The 17,500-nt window shown below is 48.0% G+C and overlaps 1 protein-coding gene across 3 annotated transcripts in view; it reads right to left on the bottom strand.

Annotated features, from left to right (window-relative positions):
• LOC116359659 (probable palmitoyltransferase ZDHHC1) overlaps positions 1–17,500 on the bottom strand; it is a 68,780-nt gene that overhangs the window by 43,804 nt on the left and 7,476 nt on the right. For all 3 annotated transcript variants that reach the window (XM_031812848.1, XM_031812850.1, XM_031812849.1), the window contains exons 3-5: positions 14,203–14,378; positions 9,936–10,037; positions 4,489–4,613 (exon numbers count right to left, since the gene is read on the bottom strand). In XM_031812848.1, coding sequence (XP_031668708.1) covers positions 4,489–4,613; positions 9,936–10,037; positions 14,203–14,378 — 403 coding nt within the window. The remainder of the gene's footprint in view (positions 1–4,488; positions 4,614–9,935; positions 10,038–14,202; positions 14,379–17,500) is intronic.

Genomic DNA, 17,500 nt, shown 5'->3' with positions numbered 1-17,500 from the left:
GTAAGAGACAGACAACATAGAGACATCAGAACAGACTTCAGGAGGGGAAACAGAGAGCTAGTCTTGCATTGCTTCCTTCTCTCTCTATAGACACCAGCTTGCTGAGCAGAGAGACAGACAACATAGAGACATCAGCACAGACTTCAGGAGGTGACACAGAGAGCTAGTCTTGCATTGCTTCCTTCTCTCTCTATAGACACCAGCTTGCTGAGCAGAGAGACAGACAACATAGAGACATCAGCACAGACTTCAGGAGGTGACACAGAGAGCTAGTCTTGCATTGCTTCCTTCTCTCTCTATAGACACCAGCTTGCTGAGCAGAGAGACAGACAACATAGAGACATCAGAACAGACTTCAGGAGGGGACACAGAGAGCTAGTCTTGCATTGCTTCCTTCTCTCTCTATAGACACCAGCTTGCTGAGCAGAGAGACAGACAACATAGAGACATCAGAACAGACTACAGAAGGGGGACACATATACTAAAATCTCTCTCTCTCTAATAATAAAGCTGATAGATTGATTGTGTTTCTCAGTGCCAGGTACCAGGGTTTACCTTGGAAGTGTTTATCAGTACCAGGTACCAGGGTTTACCTTGGAAGTGTTTATCAGTACCAGGTACCAGGGTTTACCTTGGAAGTGTTTATCAGTGCCAGGTACCAGGGTTTACCTTGGTAGTGTTTATCAGTACCAGGGTTTACCTTGGTAGTGTTTATCAGTACCAGGTACCAGGGTTTACCTTGGAAGTGTTTATCAGTACCAGGTACCAGGGTTTACCTTGGAAGTGTTTATCAGTGCCAGGTACCAGGGTTTACCTTGGTAGTGTTTATCAGTACCAGGGTTTACCTTGGTAGTGTTTATCAGTACCAGGTACCAGGGTTTACCTTGGTAGTGTTTATCAGTACCAGGTACCAGGGTTTACCTTGGTAGTGTTTATCAGTACCAGGTACCAGGGTTTACCTTGGTAGTGTTTATCAGTACCAGGTACCAGGGTTTACCTTGGAAGTGTTTATCAGTACCAGGTACCAGGGTTTACCTTGGTAGTGTTTATCAGTACCAGGTACCAGGGTTTACCTTGGAAGTGTTTATCAGTGCCAGGTACCAGGGTTTACCTTGGAAGTGTTTATCAGTACCAGGTACCAGGGTTTACCTTGGAAGTGTTTATCAGTACCAGCGTTTACCTTGGAAGTGTTTACCAGTGCCAGGTACCAGGGTTTACCTTGGAAGTGTTTATCAGTACCAGGGTTTACCTTGGAAGTGTTTATCAGTGCCAGGGTTTACCTTGGAAGTGTTTATCAGTACCAGGTACCAGGGTTTACCTTGGAAGTGTTTATCAGTACCAGGGTTTACCTTGGAAGTGTTTATCAGTACCAGGTACCAGGGTTTACCTTGGAAGTGTTTATCAGTGCCAGGTACCAGGGTTTACCTTGGAAGTGTTTATCAGTACCAGGTACCAGGGTTTACCTTGGAAGTGTTTATCAGTACCAGGGTTTACCTTGGAAGTGTTTATCAGTACCAGGTACCAGGGTTTACCTTGGAAGTGTTTATCAGTGCCAGGTACCAGGGTTTACCTTGGAAGTGTTTATCAGTGCCAGGTACCAGAGTTTACCTTGGAAGTGTTTATCAGTACCAGGGTTTACCTTGGAAGTGTTTATCAGTGCCAGGTACCAGGGTTTACCTTGGAAGTGTTTATCAGTACCAGGGTTTACCTTGGAAGTGTTTATCAGTATCAGGGTTTACCTTGGAAGTGTTTATCAGTGCCAGGTACCAGGGTTTACCTTGGAAGTGTTTATCAGTACCAGGTACCAGGGTTTACCTTGGAAGTGTTTATCAGTACCAGGGTTTACCTTGGAAGTGTTTATCAGTACCAGGGTTTACCTTGGAAGTGTTTATCAGTACCAGGGTTTACCTTGGAAGTGTTTATCAGTACCAGGTACCAGGGTTTACCTTGGAAGTGTTTATCAGTGCCAGGTACCAGGGTTTACCTTGGAAGTGTTTATCAGTACCAGGTACCAGGGTTTACCTTGGAAGTGTTTATCAGTACCAGGGTTTACCTTGGAAGTGTTTATCAGTACCAGGTACCAGGGTTTACCTTGGAAGTGTTTATCAGTGCCAGGTACCAGAGTTTACCTTGGAAGTGTTTATCAGTACCAGGTACCAGGGTTTACCTTGGAAGTGTTTATCAGTACCAGGTACCAGGGTTTACCTTGGAAGTGTTTATCAGTACCAGGGTTTACCTTGGAAGTGTTTATCAGTGCCAGGTACCAGGGTTTACCTTGGAAGTGTTTATCAGTACCAGGGTTTACCTTGGAAGTGTTTATCAGTACCAGGGTTTACCTTGGAAGTGTTTATCAGTACCAGGGTTTACCTTGGAAGTGTTTATCAGTACCAGGTACCAGGGTTTACCTTGGAAGTGTTTATCAGTGCCAGGTACCAGGGTTTACCTTGGAAGTGTTTATCAGTACCAGGTACCAGGGTTTACCTTGGAAGTGTTTATCAGTACCAGGGTTTACCTTGGAAGTGTTTATCAGTACCAGGTACCAGGGTTTACCTTGGAAGTGTTTATCAGTGCCAGGTACCAGAGTTTACCTTGGAAGTGTTTATCAGTACCAGGTACCAGGGTTTACCTTGGAAGTGTTTATCAGTACCAGGTACCAGGGTTTACCTTGGAAGTGTTTATCAGTACCAGGGTTTACCTTGGAAGTGTTTATCAGTGCCAGGTACCAGGGTTTACCTTGGAAGTGTTTATCAGTACCAGGGTTTACCTTGGAAGTGTTTATCAGTATCAGGGTTTACCTTGGAAGTGTTTATCAGTGCCAGGTACCAGGGTTTACCTTGGAAGTGTTTATCAGTACCAGGTACCAGGGTTTACCTTGGAAGTGTTTATCAGTACCAGGGTTTACCTTGGAAGTGTTTATCAGTGCCAGGTACCAGGGTTTACCTTGGAAGTGTTTATCAGTACCAGGATTTACCTTGGAAGTGTTTATCAGTATCAGGGTTTACCTTGGAAGTGTTTATCAGTACCAGGGTTTACCTTGGAAGTGTTTATCAGTACCAGGGTTTACCTTGGAAGTGTTTATCAGTACCAGGTACCAGGGTTTACCTTGGAAGTGTTTATCAGTACCAGGTACCAGGGTTTACCTTGGAAGTGTTTACCAGTGCCAGGTACCAGGGTTTACCTTGGAAGTGTTTATCAGTACCAGGGTTTACCTTGGAAGTGTTTATCAGTACCAGGGTTTACCTTGGAAGTGTTTATCAGTACCAGGTACCAGGGTTTACCTTGGAAGTGTTTATCAGTACCAGGGTTTACCTTGGAAGTGTTTATCAGTACCAGGTACCAGGGTTTACCTTGGAAGTGTTTATCAGTACCAGGTACCAGGGTTTACCTTGGAAGTGTTTATCAGTTCCAGGTACCAGGGTTTACCTTGGAAGTGTTTATCAGTTCCAGGTACCAGGGTTTACCTTGGAAGTGTTTATCAGTACCAGGTACCAGGGTTTACCTTGGTAGTGTTTATCAGTACCAGGTACCAGGGTTTACCTTGGAAGTGTTTATCAGTGCCAGGGTTTACCTTGGAAGTGTTTATCAGTACCAGGGTTTACCTTGGAAGTGTTTATCAGTACCAGGGTTTACCTTGGAAGTGTTTATCAGTACCAGGGTTTACCTTGGAAGTGTTTATCAGTACCAGGTACCAGGGTTTACCTTGGAAGTGTTTATCAGTACCAGGTACCAGGGTTTACCTTGGTTGATAGATTGATTGATTTACCTTGGAAGTGTTTATCAGTACCAGGTACCAGGGTTTACCTTGGAAGTGTTTATCAGTACCAGGTACCAGGGTTTACCTTGGAAGTGTTTATCAGTACCAGGTACCAGGGTTTACCTTGGAAGTGTTTATCAGTACCAGGTACCAGGGTTTACCTTGGAAGTGTTTATCAGTACCAGGGTTTACCTTGGAAGTGTTTATCAGTACCAGGTACCAGGGTTTACCTTGGTAGTGTTTATCAGTACCAGGTACCAGGGTTTACCTTGGTAGTGTTTATCAGTACCAGGTACCAGGGTTTACCTTGGAAGTGTTTATCAGTGCCAGGGTTTACCTTGGAAGTGTTTATCAGTACCAGGGTTTACCTTGGAAGTGTTTATCAGTACCAGGGTTTACCTTGGAAGTGTTTATCAGTACCAGGGTTTACCTTGGAAGTGTTTATCAGTACCAGGTACCAGGGTTTACCTTGGAAGTGTTTATCAGTACCAGGTACCAGGGTTTACCTTGGTTGATAGATAGATTGATTTACCTTGGAAGTGTTTATCAGTACCAGGGTTTACCTTGGAAGTGTTTATCAGTACCAGGGTTTACCTTGGAAGTGTTTATCAGTACCAGGTACCAGGGTTTACCTTGGTTGATAGATTGATTGATTTACCTTGGAAGTGTTTATCAGTACCAGGTACCAGGGTTTACCTTGGAAGTGTTTATCAGTACCAGGTACCAGGGTTTACCTTGGAAGTGTTTATCACTGCGCAGCTTTGAAGGATCCAAGAAGAACTCGATGAAGATGTAACTGGCGATGACCACCACCAGGCATATACCCAGCAGAGCAGAGATCACACTGTTCAGGAAGAGCCTGGGGTAGAGAGAGAGAGGATAGGTTAGGGTACATGGACACAGAGATCACACTGTTCAGGAAGAGCCTGGGGTAGAGAGAGAGAGGTTAGGTTAGGGTACATGAACACATAGATCACACTGTTCAGGAAGAGCCTGGGGTAGAGAGAGAGAGGATAGGTTAGGGTACATGGACACTAACCTTCAGGCCTAAAGTCACCAAGGAGAGCATTCTAACCTTCAGAGAGCATTCCAAGGAGAGCATTCTAACCTTCAGAGAGCATTCCAAGGAGAGCATTCTAACCTTCAGAGAGCATTCCAAGGAGAGCATTCTAACCTTCAGAGAGCATTCCAAGGAGAGCATTCTAACCTTCAGAGAGCATTCTAAGGAGAGCATTCTAACCTTCAGACGTACAGTCACCAAGGAGAGCATTCTAACCTTCAGGCCTAAAGTCACCAAGGAGAGCATTCTAACCTTCAGAGAGCATTCCAAGGAGAGCATTCTAACCTTCAGAGAGCATTCCAAGGAGAGCATTCTAACCTTCAGAGAGCATTCCAAGGAGAGCATTCTAACCTTCAGAGAGCATTCCAAGGAAAGCATTCTAACCTTCAGAGAGCATTCCAAGGAGAGCATTCTAACCTTCAGAGAGCATTCCAAGGAAAGCATTCTAACCTTCAGAGAGCATTCCAAGGAGAGCATTCTAACCTTCAGAGAGCATTCTAAGGAGAGCATTCTAACCTTCAGGCCCAAAGTCACCAAGGAGAGCATTCTAACCTTCAGACCTACAGTCACCAAGGAGAGCATTCTAACCTTCAGACACCAAGGAGAGCATTCTAACCTTCAGGCCCAAAGTCACCAAGGAGAGCATTCTAACATTCAGACCTACAGTCACCAAAGAGAGCATTCTAACCTTCAGACCTAAAGTCACCAAGGAGAGCAGCTCATTTGAATTGGAAAAAGGTAGCGAAGACGTTGACCAACGAGCGTCTTCGTCACCAGAAGATAAAATAGAACTTTGTTCAAATCAGCTAAAACCGCCCAAAGCCCGAGCAAACTCACGGCCGACCCCGTTCCTTGTTGAATATTCATGACTCGCATCAGGACTAAAAGCCTTAAACTAAAGTCCTTGCTGATAGGGTTTCCCAACGCACAGTAAAGAGGTCTGTTTCAGAATATAATATATGCCATTTAGCAGACTGTTTCATCCAAAAGAGACGTACTACTGTGCGTGTTTACCCTGAGTATGTTGACTGTGCGTGTTTACCCTGAGTATGTTGACTGTGCGTGTTTACCCTGAGTATGTTGACTGTGCGTGTTTACCCTGAGTATGTTGACTGTGCGTGTTTACCCTGAGTATGTTGACTGTGCGTGTTTACCCTGAGTATGTTGACTGTGCGTGTTTACCCTGAGTATGTTGACTGTGCGTGTTTACCCTGAGTATGTTGACTGTGCGTGTTTACCCTGAGTATGTTGACTGTGCGTGTTTACCCTGAGTATGTTGACTGTGGGTGTTTACCCTGAGTATGTTGACTGTGTGTGTTTACCCTGAGTATGTTGACTGTGCGTGTTTACCCTGAGTATGTTGACTGTGTTCCAAGATGAAGCTGAGCAGCACATGACTACATTATGAGTAAACAGTAGCTGGTCAATGGCTAACTCTGGTGTGATGCTGACTGAGGAGCTGGTCTAGGGGACTAACTCTGGTGTGATGCTGACTAAGGAGCTGGTCTAGGGGACTAACTCTGGTGTGATGCTGACTAAGGAGCTGGTCTAGGGGACTAACTCTGGTGTGATGCTGACTAAGGAGCTGGTCTAGGGGACTAACTCTGGTGTGATGCTGACTAAGGAGCTGGTCTAGGGGACTAACTCTGGTGTGATGCTGACTAAGGAGCTGGTCTAGGGGACTAACTCTGGTGTGATGCTGACTAAGGAGCTGGTCTAGGGGACTAACTCTGGTGTGATGCTGACTAAGGAGCTGGTCTAGGGGACTAACTCTGGTGTGATGCTGACTGAGGAGCTGGTCTAGGGGACTAACTCTGGTGTGATGCTGACTGAGGAGCTGGTCTAGGGGACTAACTCTGGTGTGATGCTGACTAAGGAGCTGGTCTAGGGGACTAACTCTGATGTGATGCTGACTAAGGAGCTGGTCTAGGGGACTAACTCTGGTGTGATGCTGACTGAGGAGCTGGTCTAGGGGACTAACTCTGGTGTGATGCTGACTAAGGAGCTGGTCTAGGGGACTAACTCTGGTGTGATGCTGACTGAGGAGCTGGTCTAGGGGACTAACTCTGGTGTGATGCTGACTAAGGAGCTGGTCTAGGGGACTAACTCTGGTGTGATGCTGACTGAGGAGCTGGTCTAGGGGACTAACTCTGGTGTGATGCTGACTGAGGAGCTGATCTAGGGGACTAACTCTGGTGTGATGCTGACTGAGGAGCTGGTCTAGGGGACTAACTCTGGTGTGATGCCGACTGAGGAGCTGGTCTAGGGGACTAACTCTGGTGTGATGCCGACTGAGGAGCTGGTCTAGGGGACTAACTCTGGTGTGATGCCGACTAAGGAGCTGGTCTAGGGGACTAACTCTGGTGTGATGCTGACTGAGGAGCTGGTCTAGGGGACTAACTCTGGTGTGATGCTGACTGAGGAGCTGGTCTAGGGGACTAACTCTGGTGTGATGCTGACTGAGGAGCTGGTCTAGGGGACTAACTCTGGTGTGATGCTGACTGAGGAGCTGGTCTAGGGGACTAACTCTGGTGTGATGCTGAATAAGGAGCTGGTCTAGGGGACTAACTCTGGTGTGATGCTGACTGAGGAGCTGGTCTAGGGGACTAACTCTGGTGTGATGCTGACCGAGGAGCTGGTCTAGGGGACTAACTCTGGTGTGATGCTGGTCTAGGGGACTGACTCTGGTGTGATGCTGACTGAGGAGCTGGTCTAGGGGACTAACTCTGGTGTGATGCTGACTAAGGAGCTGGTCTAAGGGGACTAACTCTGACGTGATGCTGGTCTAGGGGACTAACTCTGGTGTGATGCTGACTAAGGAGCTGGTCTAGGGGACTAACTCTGACGTGATGCTGACTAAGGAGCTGGTCTAGGGGACTAACTCTGACGTGATGCTGACTAAGGAGCTGGTCTAGGGGACTAACTCTGACGTGATGCTGACTAAGGAGCTGGTCTAGGGGACTAACTCTGACGTGATGCTGACTAAGGAGCTGGTCTAGGGGACTAACTCTGACGTGATGCTGACTAAGGAGCTGGTCTAGGGGACTAACTCTGACGTGATGCTGACTAAGGAGCTGGTCTAGGGGACTAACTCTGACGTGATGCTGACCGAGGAGCTGGTCTAGGGGACTAACTCTGACGTGATGCTGACTAAGGAGCTGGTCTAGGGGACTAACTCTGACGTGATGCTGACCGAGGAGCTGGTCTAGGGGACTAACTCTGACGTGATGCTGACTAAGGAGCTGGTCTAGGGGACTAACTCTGACGTGATGCTGACCGAGGAGCTGGTCTAGGGGACTAACTCTGACGTGATGCTGACTAAGGAGCTGGTCTAGGGGACTAACTCTGACGTGATGCTGACTAAGGAGCTGGTCTAGGGGACTAACTCTGACCAAAGCCCCGGTTCCATTCTAAGTGCCAGTGCCATTTAGAACACTCCAGGTGTTTACATGAGTTGGATGACATGGAAAGAGAGCTCATTGGCCAGGCACACCAGCGGTGGGTGTGGTTTTGAAATGAAAATGTAATGAGCAGAAGATAAACCCCCACCTACTGTAACATATGGTGACGGATCTCTGATGTTATGGGGTCGTTTTGCTTCCACCGGTCCTCCAGGGGCCCTTATTAAAGGTCAACTGCATCATGAACTACCCAGTAACAGAATATTTTAGTCAAAAAAACCTGGTTTCCTCTGCCAGGAGAATGACAGTTGGCCGCAAGTGGATCTCCCAGCAAGACAATAACCCCAAGCAACACATCAACATCCACACAGAAATGGTTCATTGACCACAAAAATCAACATTTTGCAATGTCCATCTCAGTCTCCGGACCCATTGAAAACCTGTTGAAGTGAAGAGGAAAGGCCATAAGCAAAGGTGAGGTTTTGAAAACAAGGGTGTCAATAATTTAGACAAATATATTACTTGTTAAACAAACTCTCTTTCTCTGAGGAATGGTATTACATATCATTTCACAATCCTATATGGCTCAGTATTTCAATTATTTATTTTATACAATCATTGTTTTGCTTTAAGGATGTCAATAATTACAGACCCCAACGTATAAAACCTATACTGGCAGAATGAGGGAAAGAGAGAGGCAGAATGAGGGACAGAGAGAGGGAAAGAGAGGGAAAGAGGGGCAGAATGAGGGAAAGAGAGAGGCAGAATGAGGGAAAGAGAGAGGCAGAATGAGGGAAAGAGAGAGGCAGAATGAGGGAAAGAGAGAGGGAAAGAGAGGGAAAGAGGGGCAGAATGAGGGAGAGTTGAGGGAAAGAGAGAGGGAAAGAGAGGCCGAATGAGGGAGAGTTGAGGGAAAGAGAGAGGGAAAGAGAGGCCGAATGAGTGAGAGAGGCAGAATGAGAGAAAGAGAGAGGCAGAACGAGGGAAAGAGAGAGGGAAAGAGAGGGAAAGAGAGGCAGAATGAGGGAGAGTTGAGGGAAAGAGAGAGGGAAAGAGAGGCCGAATGAGTGAGAGAGGCAGAATGAGAGAAAGAAAGAGAGGCAGAACGAGGGAAAGAGAGATGCAGAACGAGGGAAAGAGAGGTGCAGAATGAGGGAAAGAGAGGCGCAGAATGAGGGAAAGAGAGAGGGAAAGAGAGGCAGAATGAGGGAAAGAGGGGCGCAGAATGAGGGAAAGAGAGAGGGAAAGAGAGGCAGAATGAGGGAAAGAGAGGCGCAGAATGAGGGAAAGAGAGAGGGAAAGAGAGGCAGAATGAGGGAAAGAGAGGCGCAGAATGAGGGAAAGAGAGAGGGAAAGAGAGGCAGAATGAGGGAAAGAGAGGCGCAGAATGAGGGAAAGAGAGAGGGAAAGAGAGGCAGAATGAGGGAAAGAGAGAGGGAAAGAGGCCGAATGAGTGAGAGAGGCAGAACGAGGGAAAGAGAGAGGGAAAGAGGCCGAATGAGTGAGAGAGGCAGAATGAGAGAAAGAGAGATGCAGAATGAGAGAAAGAGAGATGCAGAATGAGACAAAAAGAGAGGGAAAGAGACAGAATGAGAGAAAGAGGCAGAATGAGGGAAAGAGGCAGAATGAGGGAAAGAGGCAGAATGAGGGAAAGAGGCAGAATGAGGGAAAGAGGCAGAATGAGAGAAAGAGGCAGAATGAGGGAAAGAGAGATACTGACCAGTAATTCCGGCTCCCGACACAGTTGTTGAGCCACCTGCAGTGATGGTCAAAACTAGCAACACACTTGTTACAGGCACTGCAGTGTTTGGATTTGGGGCCCCTGCAACACACCACACATGTCTCAGTAAAGGATAGAAACACATATTCATACACACTGTGACTGGCCCTGAACATTACAGACCCCCAGGGCAGGGGTCACCATATGAGCTGGTAGTTATGGGCCTGCTGCCTGGCCCTGAACATTACAGACCCCCAGGGCAGGGGTCACCATATGAGCTGGTAGTTATGGGCCTGCTGCCTGGCCCTGAACATTACAGACCCCCAGGGCAGGGGTCACCATATGAGCTGGTAGTTATGGGCCTGCTGCCTGGCCCTGAACATTACAGACCCCCAGGGCAGGGGTCACCATATGAGCTGGTAGTTATGGGCCTGCTGCCTGGCCCTGAACATTACAGACCCCCAGGGCAGGGGTCACCATATGAGCTGGTAGTTATGGGCCTGCTGCCTGGCCCTGAACATTACAGACCCCCAGGGCAGGGGTCACCATATGGGCTGGTAGTTATGGGCCTGCTGCCTGGCCCTGAACATTACAGACCCCCAGGGCAGGGGTCACCATATGAGCTGGTAGTTATGGGCCTGCTGCCTGGCCCTGAACATTACAGACCCCCAGGGCAGGGGTCACCATATGAGCTGGTAGTTATGGGCCTGCTGCCTGGCCCTGAACATTACAGACCCCCAGGGCAGGGGTCACCATATGAGCTGGTAGTTATGGGCCTGCTGCTTGGCCCTGAACATTACAGACCCCCAGGGCAGGGGTCACCATATGAGCTGGTAGTTATGGGCCTGCTGCCTGGCCCTGAACATTACAGACCCCCAGGGCAGGGGTCACCATATGGGCTGGTAGTTATGGGCCTGCTGCCTGGCCCTGAACATTACAGACCCCCAGGGCAGGGGTCACCATATGAGCTGGTAGTTATGGGCCTGCTGCCTGGCCCTGAACATTACAGACCCCCAGGGCAGGGGTCACCATATGAGCTGGTAGTTATGGGCCTGCTGCCTGGCCCTGAACATTACAGACCCCCAGGGAAGGGGTCACCATATGAGCTGGTAGTTATGGGCCTGCTGCCTGGCCCTGAACATTACAGACCCCCAGGGCAGGGGTCACCATATGAGCTGGTAGTTATGGGCCTGCTACCTGGCCCTGAACATTACAGACCCCCAGGGCAGGGGTCACCATATGAGCTGGTAGTTATGGGCCTGCTGCCTGGCCCTGAACATTACAGACCCCCAGGGCAGTGGTCACCATATGAGCTGGTAGTTATGGGCTGTTAGGCTTATGGCTGTTTCTCTTCATGACAGATGAAACATTATGTTGACCTGCTGACTGGCCAGTCTGCCTGAATAGTTGGTTCTGGTGTCCAGATGACTCCTCCTCAGTCCCTACTAACCAGCCTGAGATATAATCTAATATAGATGTGTTCTGGTGTCCAGATGACTCCTCCTCAGTCCCTACTGACCAGCCTGAGATATAATCTAATATAGATGTGTTCTGGTGTCCAGATGACTCCTCCTCAGTCCCTACTGACCAGCCTGAGTTATAATCAAATATAGATGTGTGCGAGACAGGAGAGGGGCTGCTGGGGTAGAGGCTCTGACTCTCTCTCATCCCCAGACATGTCCCCTCTTCTACTCTGCTGCCATCAATCCTCTCCACCCTCCAGTCCTGTCTTCATCTCAGCCACCCACACAGTCCTGTCTAGTTCGTCTTCCTCTCAGCCACCCACACAGTCCTGTCTAGTCCTGTCCAGTCCTGTCTTCCTCTAAGCCACCCACACAGCCCTGTCCAGTCCTGTCTTCATCTCAGCCACCCACACAGTCCTGTCTAGTTCGTCTTCCTCTAAGCCACCCACACAGCCCTGTCCAGTCCTGTCTTCCTCTCAACCACCCATACAGTCCTGTCTTCCTCTAAGCCACCCACACAGTCCTGTCCAGTCCTGTCTTCCTCTAAGCCACCCACACAGCCCTGTCCAGTCCCGTCTTCCTCTCAACCACCCACACAGTCCTGTCCAGTCCTGTCTTCCTCTAAGCCACCCACACAGTCCTGTCTAGTCCTGTCTTCCTCTAAGCCACCCACACAGCCCTGTCCAGTCCTGTCTTCCTCTAAGCCACCCACACAGCCCTGTCCAGTCCTGTCTTCCTCTAAGCCACCCACACAGTCCTGTCTAGTCCTGTCTTCCTCTCAGCCACCCACACAGCCCTGTCTAGTCCTGTCCAGTCCTGTCTTCCTCTAAGCCACCCACACAGCCCTGTCCAGTCCTGTCCACTCCTGTCTTCCTCTCAGCCACCCACACAGCCCTGTCCAGTCCTGTCCAGTCCTGTCTTCCTCTCAGCCACCCACACAGCCCTGTCTAGTCCTGTCTTCCTCTCAGCCACCCACACAGTCCTGTCTAGTCCTGTCCAGTCCTGTCTTCCTCTCAGCCACCCACACAGTCCTGTCCAGTCGTCTCCCCTAATCTGCTAGTATATAACAGTGCCATCGAAAATTATTCAGACCCCTTGATTTAAAAAATATATATATATTTTTTTTACAGTTTGTTACGTTAAAGCCTTATTCTAAAATTGATTGGAAAGGCACACACCTGTCTATATAAGGCCCCATAATTCACAGTGCATGTCTGAGCAAAAATGAAGCCACGAGGTTGAAGGAATTGTCCGTAGAGCTCAGAGACAGGATTGTGTTCTGGCACAGATCTGGGGAAGGGTACCAAAACATTTCTGCAGCATTGAAGGTCCTCAAGGACACAGTGGCCTCCATCATTCTTAAATGAAAGACGTTTGGAAACACCAAGACTCTTCCTAGAGCTGGCCCTTCGGGAAGAAAGGCCTTTGTCAGGTAGGTGACCTGATGTTCACTCGGACAGAGCTCCAGAATTCCTCTGTGGAGATGGGAGAACCTTCCAGAAGGACAACGACCCTAAGCACACAGCCAAGACAACGCGGGGTGTGGCTTCGGGACACATCTCTGAATATCCATGAGCGGCCCAGCCAGAGCCTGGACTTGAACCCGATCGAACATCTCTGGAGAGACCTGAAAATATCTGTGCAGCGATGCTCCTCATCCAACCTGACAGAGCTTGAGAGGATCTGCAGAGAAGAATGGGAGAAACTCCCCCAAATACAGGTGTGACAAGTTTGTAGCGTCATACCCAAGAAGACTCAAGGCTCTAATCGCTGCCAAAGGTGCTTCAACAAAGTACTGATTAAAGGGTCTGAATATTTATGGAAATGTGATATTTCAGTTATTTATAAAATATGTAATTTTTTTTCTTTCTAAAAACCTGTTTTTGCTTTTTCATTCTGGATTGATGAGAGAAAAAACACAATTTAATCCATGTTAGAATAAACCTGTAACGTAATAAAATGTGTGAAGAGTCAAGAAGTCTGAATAGTTTCAGAATGCTCTGTAGGCCTAGTCCTGTTATTGCACTGGTTTCCACGGCAACCCCCTAGCCTCCTCCTTCCCCTTCATCAACCTTCCTCTGTTCATCTGCTGCCCCCCCCTGACTATCTGTTAACCCTCCTGTTCTGTCCTGCTGCCTCCCTTCTGCCCAGCAACAACCCTCCTCAGTCAGCTCCTCAGCTCGTCAGGGGGGGAGGGGGGGGTCTCCCAGCCCCAGCACTACAGTACCCCAGCCCCCACTCTTATGACCCCATTAATGTACAGCCAGACTACTCTACTGACTGGTCTAACTACTGACCTCAGATCAGTCTTTAAGTGCCTCTCTACTCTGACATGCTACACAGAAGGTCACTATGTTATGTAGCTCCAGAGAGAGAGAGAAAGAGAGACAGAAACAGAGAGAGAGAGAGAGAGAGAGAGAGAGACAGAGAGAGACAGAGAGAAACAGAGAGATGATATTTCACAGAGGTGATATTTCTCTGTGAGAGGCATTACAAAGAGAGTACTCACACGCCTACTTCACAGAGGTGATATTTCTCTGTGAGAGGCATTACAAAGACAGTACTCACACGTCTACTTCACAGAGGTGATATTTCTCTGTGAGAGGCATTACAAAGACAGTACTCACACGTCTACTTCACAGAGGTGATATTTCTCTGTGAGAGGCATTACAAAGACAGTACTCACACGTCTACTTCACAGAGGTGATATTTCTCTGTGAGAGGCGTTACAAAGACAGTACTCACACGTCTACTTCACAGAGGTGATATTTCTCTGTGAGAGGCATTACAAAGACAGTACTCACACGTCTACTTCACAGAGGTAGCAGTGGCAGTTCTCGATGACGTGGGCATGTTTGGTGCGGTCGAACACAGGCACGGGGCCGTGGTAGCTCTTGGCCCTGACGTTGTAGTCCGCGGGGTCGATGGAAACCGCCATCAGGTGGACGAACAGGTGACACACAAACATGATGCCCGTGCACTGGAGACGGGAGACAGTTAAGGACCTGGTCCTGTATGCTGTAGTTGTATAACCTCAAAACTAACAGAACAGGATGCTGTGTGTACAGTCTGTCAGTAATAGTAGGGTTAGGTCTAGTCTACTCCATCATGTATGTACAGTCTGTAAGTAATAGTAGGGTTAGATTCAGTCTACTCCATCATGCATGTACAGTCTGTCAGTAATAGTAGGGTTAGGCTCAGTCTACTCCATCATGCATGTACAGTCTGTCAGTAATAGTAGGGTTAGGTTCAGTCTACTCCATCATGTCAGGATGCTGTATGTACAGTCTGTCAGTAACAGTAGGGTTAGGTTCAGTCTACTCCATCATGTATGTACAGTCTGTCAGTAACAGTAGGGTTAGGTTCAGTCTACTCCATCATGTCAGCATGCCGTATGTACAGTCTGTCAGTAATAGTAGGGTTAGGTTAGTAGGGCTGAGTCACTGGCTTGCTGGGGCTCTCTCATGCTGTCCCTGGAGGGGGTGCGTCACCTGAGTGGGTTGATTCACTGTTGTGGTCATCCTGTCTGGGTTGGCGCCCCCCCCCCCTTGGGTTGTGCCGTGGCGGAGATCTTTGTGGGCTATACTCAGCCTTGTCTCAGGATGGTAAGTTGGTGGTTGAAGATATCCCTCTAGTGGTGTGGGGGCTGTGCTTTGGCAAAGTGGGTGGGGTTATATCCTTCCTGTTTGGCCCTGTCCGGGGGTGTCCTCGGATGGGGCCACAGTGTCTCCTGACCCCTCCTGTCTCAGCCTCCAGTATTTATGCTGCAGTAGTTTATGTGTCGGGGGGCTGGGGTCAGTTTGTTATATCTGGAGTACTTCTCCTGTCCTATTCGGTGTCCTGTGTGAATCTAAGTGTGCGTTCTCTAATTCTCTCCTTCTCTCTTTCTTTCTCTCTCTCGGAGGACCTGAGCCCTAGGACCATGCCCCAGGACTACCTGACATGATGACTCCTTGCTGTCCCCAGTCCACCTGGCCATGCTGCTGTTCCAGTTTCAACTGACCTGAGCCCTAGGACCATGCCCCAGGACTACCTGACATGATGACTCCTTGCTGTCCCCAGTCTACCTGGCCATGCTGCTGCTCCAGTTTCAACTTCCACCTGACTGTGCTGCTGCTCTAGTTTCAACTGTTCTGCCTTATTATTATTCGACCATGCTGGTCATTTATGAACATTGAACATCTTGACCATGTTCTGTTATAATCTCCACCCGGCACAGCCAGAAGAGGACTGGCCACCCCACATAGCCTGGTTCCTCTCTAGGTTTCTTCCTAGGTATTGGCCTTTCTAGGGAGTTTTTCCTAGCCACTGTGCTTCTCCACCTGCATTGCTTGCTGTTTGGGGTTTTAGGCTGGGTTTCTGTACAGCACTTTGAGATATCAGCTGATGTACGAAGGGCTATATAAATAAATTTGATTTGATTTGAAATTTGATTTGATTTGGTTAGGTTCAGTCTACTCCATCATGTCAGGATGCTGTATGTACAGTCTGTCAGTAATAGTAGGGTTAGGTTCAGTCTACTCCATCATGCATGTACAGTCTGTCAGTAACAGTAGGGTTAGGTTCAGTCTACTCCATCATGTCAGGATGCTGTATGTACAGTCTGTCAGTAACAGTAGGGTTCGGTTCAGTCTACTCCATCATGTCAGGATGCATTATGTACAGTCTGTCAGTAACAGTAGGGTTAGGTTCAGTCTACTCCATCATGCATGTACAGTCTGTCAGTAACAGTAGGGTTAGGTTCAGTCTACTCCATCATGTCAGGATGCTGTATGTACAGTCTGTCAGTAACAGTAGGGTTAGGTTCAGTCTACTCCATCATGTCAGGATGCTGCATGTACAGTCTGTCAGTAACAGTAGGGTTAGGTTCAGTCTACTCCATCATGCATGTACAGTCTGTCAGTAATAGTAGGGTTAGGTTCAGTCTACTCCATCATGTCAGGATGCTGTATGTACAGTCTGTCAGTAACAGTAGGGTTAGGTTCAGTCTACTCCATCATGTATGTACAGTCTGTCAGTAACAGTAGGGTTAGGTTCAGTCTACTCCATCATGTCAGGATGCTGTATGTACAGTATGTCAGTAACAGTAGGGTTAGGTTCAGTCTACTCCATCATGTATGTACAGTCTGTCAGTAACAGTAGGGTTAGGTTCAGTCTACTCCATCATGTCAGGATGCTGCATGTACAGTCTGTCAGTAACAGTAGGGTTAGGTTCAGTCTACTCCATCATGTCAGGATGCTGTATGTACAGTCTGTCAGTAACAGTAGGGTTAGGTTCAGTCTACTCCATCATGTCAGGATGCTGCATGTACAGTCTGTCAGTAACAGTAGGGTTAGGTTCAGTCTACTCCATCATGTCAGGATGATGCATGTACAGTCTGTCAGTAACAGTAGGGTTAGGTTCAGTCTACTCCATCATGTCAGGATGCATTATGTACAGTCTGTCAGTAACAGTAGGGTTAGGTTCAGTCTACTCCATCATGTCAGGATGCATTATGTACAGTCTGTCAGTAACAGTAGGGTTAGGTTCAGTCTACTCCATCATGTCAGGATGCTGCATGTACAGTCTGTCAGTAACAGTAGGGTTAGGTTCAGTCTACTCCATCATGCATGTACAGTCTGTCAGTAATAGTAGGGTTAGGTTCAGTCTACTCCATCATGTCAGGATGCTGTATGTACAGTCTGTCAGTAACAGTAGGGTTAGGTTCAGTCTACTCCATCATGTCAGGACGCTGCATGTACAGTCTGTCAGTAACAGTAGGGTTAGGTTCAGTCTACTCCATCATGTATGTACAGTCTGTCAGTAACAGTAGGGTTAGGTTCAGTCTACTCCATCATGTCAGGATGCTGTATGTACAGTCTGTCAGTAACAGTAGGGTTAGGTTCAGTCTACTCCATCATGTCAGGATGCTGCATGTACAGTCTGTCAGTAACAGTAGGGTTAGGTTCAGTCTACTCCATCATGTCAGGATGATGCATGTACAGTCTGTCAGTAACAGTAGGGTTAGGTTCAGTCTACTCCATCATGTCAGGATGCTGTGTGTACAGTCTGTCAGTAACAGTAGGGTTAGGTTCAGTCTACTCCATCATGTCAGGGTGCAT

This window comes from Oncorhynchus kisutch, unplaced genomic scaffold (genome assembly GCF_002021735.2).
Source record: "Oncorhynchus kisutch isolate 150728-3 unplaced genomic scaffold, Okis_V2 Okis03b-Okis08b_hom, whole genome shotgun sequence".
Classification (NCBI taxonomy): domain Eukaryota; kingdom Metazoa; phylum Chordata; class Actinopteri; order Salmoniformes; family Salmonidae; genus Oncorhynchus; species Oncorhynchus kisutch.
The sequence above is the reverse complement of the archived record's forward strand: the minus strand, read 5'-3'. Positions and strand labels throughout refer to the sequence as shown.